Source organism: Triticum urartu, chromosome 5A (assembly GCF_056163025.1).
Source record: "Triticum urartu cultivar PI428250 chromosome 5A, HENAU_Tu73, whole genome shotgun sequence".
Taxonomy (NCBI): domain Eukaryota; kingdom Viridiplantae; phylum Streptophyta; class Magnoliopsida; order Poales; family Poaceae; genus Triticum; species Triticum urartu.
In genome coordinates this window covers 163,841,331-163,848,849 of record NC_141877.1, presented here as the reverse complement: position 1 = coordinate 163,848,849, position 7,519 = coordinate 163,841,331, and the positions used below count along the sequence as shown (strand labels likewise).

The 7,519-nt window shown below is 42.1% G+C and overlaps 1 protein-coding gene across 1 annotated transcript; it reads right to left on the bottom strand.

Annotated features, from left to right (window-relative positions):
* Positions 1-389: 389 nt before the first annotated feature.
* On the bottom strand, positions 390-4,497 carry LOC147970682 (uncharacterized). The gene is made up of 6 exons (XM_087522690.1): positions 4,243-4,497; positions 3,906-4,116; positions 2,843-2,907; positions 2,366-2,513; positions 1,312-1,569; positions 390-706 (listed from the first exon to the last, which is right to left on the bottom strand). The coding sequence occupies exons 1-4, from the start codon at positions 4,405-4,407 to the stop codon at positions 2,394-2,396; spliced, it is 561 nt and encodes a 186-aa protein (XP_087378816.1). The 5' UTR covers positions 4,408-4,497; the 3' UTR covers positions 390-706; positions 1,312-1,569; positions 2,366-2,393.
* Between the last annotated feature and the right edge of the window lie 3,022 nt (positions 4,498-7,519).

The following is a 7,519-nucleotide window of genomic DNA, read 5'->3' as shown; positions in this document are numbered from 1 at the left end:
TGGTTGAAGACGTTTACGACCAAAATACGTCTATTGTTTTGTTTTGGTCACTAGCAACCTCCCCAGGCCACGTAGGCATCCAGCGTGGCAAGCTGATGTGGCAGAAGATTCAGCCCGGTCCAATTCAGTGTTTTACATGCGCCGAGCCCATTAATTCATCCCATTTAATTTATTTTTTCCCTGTGCTTTGATTAGCTAAATAGGCCTGGCCCAACAATTAGGACTTTTTTTTCTGAGATGCAGTCTTTTACAATCCATTTTATTGGGGCCTCAACCTTTTTAGAATCTGAAATTTATATTGGTCTTTCTAGAAACTAGTCCAACATAGTTTGGGCCATGGCCTTTTAAGAGCCCAAGTATTGAGTGCAATATAAATTCTGGACAGGGCCTTTTTACAATCCAATAGTGGGCCAAGCCCTCTTTTATTTACAACCAATATTCTCAAATCAGTATAGTAACAGTACTTCTTTCCCACAGTAATAACACAAGTATAGAAAACTTTCTCACACAACTTTATCTCGCATAACATTAGACAGACCAACACATATCAATAACTTATCTCCTATGTTCACAAGTACATAACTTTTATCTCACACAACATTATACAGAACTGTATCTTGCAGGTTCAAATCACATAAACTTTATCTAACAGGTTCCCCGCAACAAAAGATGATCACCATCATCTCCTAATCAAGATGCAAATAACCTGCACATTCAAAAAGAAAAAGCAATATGTCAAAGAGAGACAAACAAAAAATAGAGACTTGCATCAAGTAGACCTGATGATGTACAGATAGTAACCAAACTAGCATCTACTTTGCCCGAGAGATATCATGAAGCAGTTTTGATGCCATTTATGCATTATTTTTTAGACTAGCAGCAAAAAATACATAGGATGCCAAACAGCCGGCAGCTGCTAAGATCGGTTAGTTGTTGGCTACCACCGATGGCGAGAACTAAACAAGCAGGTTAGATTCATTGGGCTAGGTTGGATTGGATTGATGCTGACAAAGTGATAACAGGAAGGTAATGAGCACATACAACTAGCTCTAGTATACCGGCATGCATGAGCACTTGTTAATATTTATATTCATCATAGCAACCTATAACCACCTACGCATACAAATCAGAAAGCACACATATATACTGAACAAAAGCAACGGCCATGAATAGATGACTTAACAGTTCATGTTTTTTAACAAAACAAGAGTGGACATCTCATAGTGAGTCTAATACAGCTACACTAAGCAGAGAACCACATCAAGACATGAAGAGTAAGCCATCACTGTATAGGAGGATTGGACTGCATACCTAGTCGTCCTTGAGGTAGAGGACCATCTTGCTACACCTGCCGAGCTGCTCCCCAAACGTATCATGAGTGACGGTGAAGGAGCTACCGGCCTGGGACTCCCACACGTACTGCCCGTCGTTGTTGTGCTTCATGGTGACGACGACCCTCTCGGCAACAAGGTAGGCGGAGTAGAAGCCAACACCAAACTGCCCAATCATGGACACATCAGCGCCGGCGGCGAGGGCCTCCATCGGCACCGTACTGATCTTGTCCAAGGCCTGCGAAAATCACACCGACAAACACACCACGTCAGCCCAGGAACAAATCTCGCACGCCACAAATCAAACCGCAGGTCAACGGATCTGGCTCAGCAGAATCTAAAGCCTGGCGTAAAATGGCCATTGTAATTAATGGCCAGTGCTGCCAGTATTGAATGTACCACATCGGCAAGCATTATATAGTACTACTATGTAATTGATATGCAAAAGAAGATGCATCTCCCATGTTCAGCAATCAGGATCAACCATGAAGTTTCTACTACTCCTACATCATTTTAGCTAATCATTTAAGATGCTAATGTTTACTTGTCAAGTACAGTTATTGTTACTCTAAGATTTTAGCTAAGTAAATATAAAGATAAGAAGACACTTTGCCACCAATATTTTGTGACATCTATAGAATTCGTACCTCATGAACATGCATGAAATGTCTATCTCAAACAAGTATACATACTGATCATGTTTAATTAGGCCAGCAGCACAAAACAACCAATTATATTGCCTTATAAGAAGCTATTTTCATAAAGTAGAGAACTACAAAACAAGCTATTAACCATCCTACTGGTAGCAAGGACATAAAGATAATCACTTAATAAGATAAGAAGCAGACATGAATCACATAACTATGTACAATTCAATATCCCAACTGAGAGTGAACATGTATTAAACATTTCCTGCATTTCAATACATGCATGACAGATTCACAGCATAACTATATATAGCTGTACAAACATGCATGAACAGGAAAGCAACCAACTACAAGAACATATAAGGAAACAGAGGGAATCACTATAACCTATGGAGTGACAAGCACATATATGAACTCAAAGTAATGCCCAGCTCGCGCGTATATGAGCCGTGCCGTCGAGTCCCGCAGCCACCAACTCGCGCCGCTTGCTGCCGCGGTCACCACCTTTGTCGTCGACACGGCGGTGCTGCCAGACCTGCAAAAAACAGAGGAGGCATGAATGGACATCACACTTGCCAACTAATTAACTATAGCTTGCTACAGAAACATTTCGTTATCAAATTTGATTCAGGAACTAGCTTATTGAGTATGACAAAAATGCTTAGAATAAAAATCATTTCAAGAAATGTTGCAGTAGCTAAAAAACAAATTAAGCTATACCATTTTAGGAAAATTTGTAAGCTATTCAACTTTTCTCACATTCACTCTAGCTTCTTCCAAACACTAACTAGGTAACAGAATTACATAAGACTGTAGCCCGGGAATTCGTTATTCATGCTAATATAAAATTCTCTCAAATGGAACCTTGGAAACACCCTTTCCCAAGTAGTCAGATCCATCGTCCCTCAGTTCCAAAGCTTCATAAAGACCTACAGAAGAGGGATGATTCAGACAAGATTAGTTCAACAAAAATAATAAAATAACATTCGGTAAATAATGATACAAATAAGAGTTTGGAACAGGATACATTTTGGTGAAGTGTCTGTCAGGGAGAAGTGATTGAGAGTTTCAAAGTGAAGTTGTTTCTGAATACTAGTAGTGTAATTACTAATTAGCTAGCTAGATGTGTGCATGAAAGCTACTGTTCCTATTGGGTTGCAGCTTGTACTAGTTAGCTAGCTAGCTAAGGACTTGATAGTATTCTTTTTCCAGATAAAGAGCTGATGCTACTAGTCTAACCACACAGTTTTAACCAGATTAGAGCAAAGACAACATGCCAACGGCAGAACCAAGACCAAGTCTCGGCAATCCAATAGGAATCTCTGGAGCTCCATATATCGCCACACACACGGCCACGCACCACCTGGCCTCCCCCATCGCAAGTTTGCAGCACACCACCGCACCCGACATTGCAGCAAGCGCGCGCGCTCACGCACATAGCACCGGTGCAAGGTCATGGGGGGCACGCAGTTCATACCTGTGTGGGCATCGGTACTCGTCGCAGTAGAGCACGCGCTGGCGGTCAAACATAGTGAGCACGAGCTGGCTGTGTGGGTATCAGCTTCCCCTGATGATGGAATTATGCAAGTCCAAAACTCAATCAAGAACTGTAATGGTATATGCAATGCAGCAAACAATAATGTTTTTTTTCGTTCAGAAGTTGAGATGCCCCTGTGAGTCGATGGTGTCATGATTCTAAGCGTGGAATTGCAATTCTAAGCAAGCCTGGAGTATGATAGTGGTACATGAAAGTATGTAGAACAACAAGAGTAAACCCTAGGAATTAGGGATTTTAGGAGTAAGCAATTGTGTTCATCGAGAGACCGTAGCGAGCAAGCATCAGAGGGCCCAAGTGAGACATGGCGTTGTCACGAGCTCAGTGGCAAGTATTGGAGGTGAGGGACAGAGAAGGAGAGGAAGACGGTACCTTGAAGACCTCCATGTCCATGGCATCGTCGAGTGTGGGGTTCTGTCCCAGCCGAGCGGCACCCAGGCCTCTCATCACGTGGAAGAGCGGCGTCGGAGGGCGCGACTGTGTGTCGGTGGAAGACGGCGGAGGCGTCCACCACAAGCATCACCGTCGCCTCGCCGGCGCATCGCATGGAGATCGTGGAGCGCCGGCACCTGACCTGCTCGATCTGGATGCCCCAACACCGAGGGAGATAGGGTGAGCAGAGGGTGGGGTGGATGGATCTAGGAACGCTAGGTACATGAACCACTCGGTGTTCTTGTTCAGATCCGGCGGGGGCACCGCCTGTACGTACCGGCGCGAGCGTGCTGTGGGGCGGTGGCTCCTCCCGTCCGGCTCGGCGTCGCGGGTATGGAGATAGGGCGAGGGGATAGGGGCGGCGGCAGCAAGGTCGTTGGTGATGGAGCATGGCGGCGGTTGTGGGTAGGGTTTGGGGTGGGGCAGAGTGAGCTGTGGGCATGGCGGATTTGACGGCGCCCGCCTCCTCGATCTAGGGGCCCCGCTGTGGGATAGAAGGTGAGGGGAGGTGGAGAGGATCGGGGGCAGAGGGCGAATGTCGCCGGTGGAGTGGAGGTAGGCGGCGGCGGGGGATGGGTGGGTGGGTGCGGCGGATGTGGAGGAGAGGAGAGGATAGATCCTGGGGTGGGAAAGGAATGGATAGATTAGGTCATGGTTGGTCTGGGGTCGTGGGGTGGCTGGCTCGGGATGGTTGGATGGACGGGTGGATGGACGGATGTACGCCATGTCATCAATCCATGCCTTAGCTGATTCCACCAATAAGAATTAAGGTTATGTAAAAAAATTGTTTTTTTATAGTTTTTATCCTCTTATTCAGGGCAAACATTCAACATATTAACCACTTAGGCCCCGTTTGATACCTCTGCATTTTCTATGTATTTAAAGAATGCTACGGTTTTTTCAAATACCATGGTTTTAAAGAATACTACGGTTTTTAATACTTTGGGATTTTAGTACTTTACTATCAAACACAGCCTTATAGTTTATTAAAATGAATCAATATAGTGCACATGTGTGTATCTTGGGGTGACAAACAATGTTGATTTGGGGGGTTTCATTTTCTTTGCACAAAAAAATCATTTTTCATTTTCCGAGTGCATAAAAAGGGTTTTTTGTGAAGAACCTAACAAATATTTTTTCCAAAATTGTACCAAATCATTTTTCTAAAATACTAGGCCATATTTAATGCACAATTGACCAAATGGTTTGGTGTCAAAATATTTGATCCACCTCTCGTGAAAAAAGACAAATTTCTGCCGATTCAGGAGGAAGCGGGTAAAATTTGAACTGCAGCTGCCTCGTAGTTTGCTTTTTATTTTTTCCAAAAATCATTTATAGGTACATAAGTATCTATTTAATCAGAGAAACATCAAAAGTTTTCCAAGATTCAACCACCAGCTAGGAACGGTCAAGCCCCGCTGTTTTGACCACATTTTGAAATGGGCATAAAAAATTCCAAAAAAATCAAAAAATTGGAAAACCTTCGCATTGTGTCATGATATGTGACCAAGTTTCCAGGAAAAATAATAGACTTGTAATACGGCAATTATTTTAAAAAAGTGTTCTCAAAAATGAGGTATCATGCGTGAAGATTCATGGCTTTCAAGCCAAATGATCAATCTTATGGCCACATTCATGGCATAGTTTATTCAAATAATCTCATATTGTGCACAATGGTGCATCTTCGAATTCCAAACAATGTTTCCTAAGGGAGTTTTCATTTTCTTTGCACGGAAAATTCATTTTCCATTTTTCGAGTGCCCGAAAAGAGGTTTTTTTGTGAAGGACCTACCATATATTTATTGCAAAATTGGACCTAATCAATTTTCTAAAATACTAGGACATATTTAATGCACAATTGACCAAGTGGTTGGGTGTAAAAAGTTTTGATCCACCTCTCGTGAAAAAGACAAATTTATGCCGATTCAGTAGGAAGTGGGTAAAATTTCAACTACAGCTGCCTCGTAGTTTGCTTATTATTTTTTTCAAAAATCATTTCTAGGTACATGAGTATCTATTTAATCATAGAAACACCAAAAAAATTCCAAGATTCAACACTAGCTAGGAACGGTCATTCCCTCCGTTTTGACCGCATTTTGAAATGGGCATAAAAAATTAAAAAAAACAAAAAAATCGAAAATCTTCGGATTGTGTCATCATATGTGACCAAGTTTCCAGGAAAAATAATAAACTTTTAATACGGAAATTATTTCAAAAAAGTGTTCTAAAAAATGAGTTATCATGCGTGAAGATTCATGGCTTTCAAGCCAAATGATTAATCTTATGGCCACATTCATGGCATAGTTTGCTCAAAATGATCTCATATTGTGCACAAGGGTGCATCTTGGAATTCCAAACAATGTTGCCTAAGGGAGTTTTCATTTTCTTTGCACGGAAAATTCATTTTCCATTTTCTGAGTGCCTGAAACGAGTTTTTTTTTGTGAAGGACCTACCATATATTTGTTGCAAAATTGGACCAAATCAATTTTCTAAAATACTAGGCCATATTTAATGCACAATTGACAAAATGGTTGGGTGTCAAATTTTTTGATCCACCTCTGGTGAAAAGACAAATTCCCTCCGATTCAGTAGGAAGCGGGTCAAATTTGAACTGCAGCTGCCTCATAGTTTGCTATTTATTTTTTCCAAAAATCATTTCTAGTTACATAAGTACCTATTTAATCATAAATACATGGTTTGGTGGAGATACGTCAAGGTTTGGGCGGTGGCCGAGGCCCCCAACTCTAGAGCGCGTAAACTCGCATGCCCGCCGCGTGGTCACCGCGTGACCGTGGCGTTGCCATGTGTGCTGGGCAGACTAGGCATGTCTAGTGGGTTGGGAACTCCCCAGGTAGGTGCTAGGAAGAAAATTACAATATAAGATTCTCATGAGGAGACCGATCGATGCTCAAACATGAATTAGCAGCCAAGTGTTTGATTAGCGCTACGGGAAATGTACATGGCTAATGGGCGTGAGTTTTGGCTGAGGATGATCAATTACTAAGAAGACCGTCTTCACAAATTTTCAGCTCAAAAGGAGGAGCCTAGGTGGTACTTGCTTTGCAAACTACCACACTGGACATAACTACGAATGTTGAAGCTCGGCTCAAAATAATGAATGGATTGAGCTGACATTTGGTGGAGGATGGTTATTTAGGCATAGGAAAGCACTGTAGAAAATGGATACTATTTGGACATGCCAAAGTGGTACTTCCTTCACAAACTGTTGTTTTGAACAGAATAGGACAATGAATATTTTTGAATTATTTTTGAACTAGGCAAGGAATTTTTTTACATATTTGTCGAAGATATGACCCAAAGAATTTATGAGATTTTTTGGGAATTTTGGGAATGACAGAAATATAGGTTGCTTCACAACCTAGGGCAAAAACTGCCACATGGACATGACACATAGGCAAAACTGATGAGGTGGCGCCTAGTCATAGCAACCCACCACAATTTACAAGGCTATGACCATCTATATTGGTCGTTAACAACTAGAAATAAGGCAGCGGACTAGTGCTGTTTGCTTTATGACCATTTCCTCTAATGA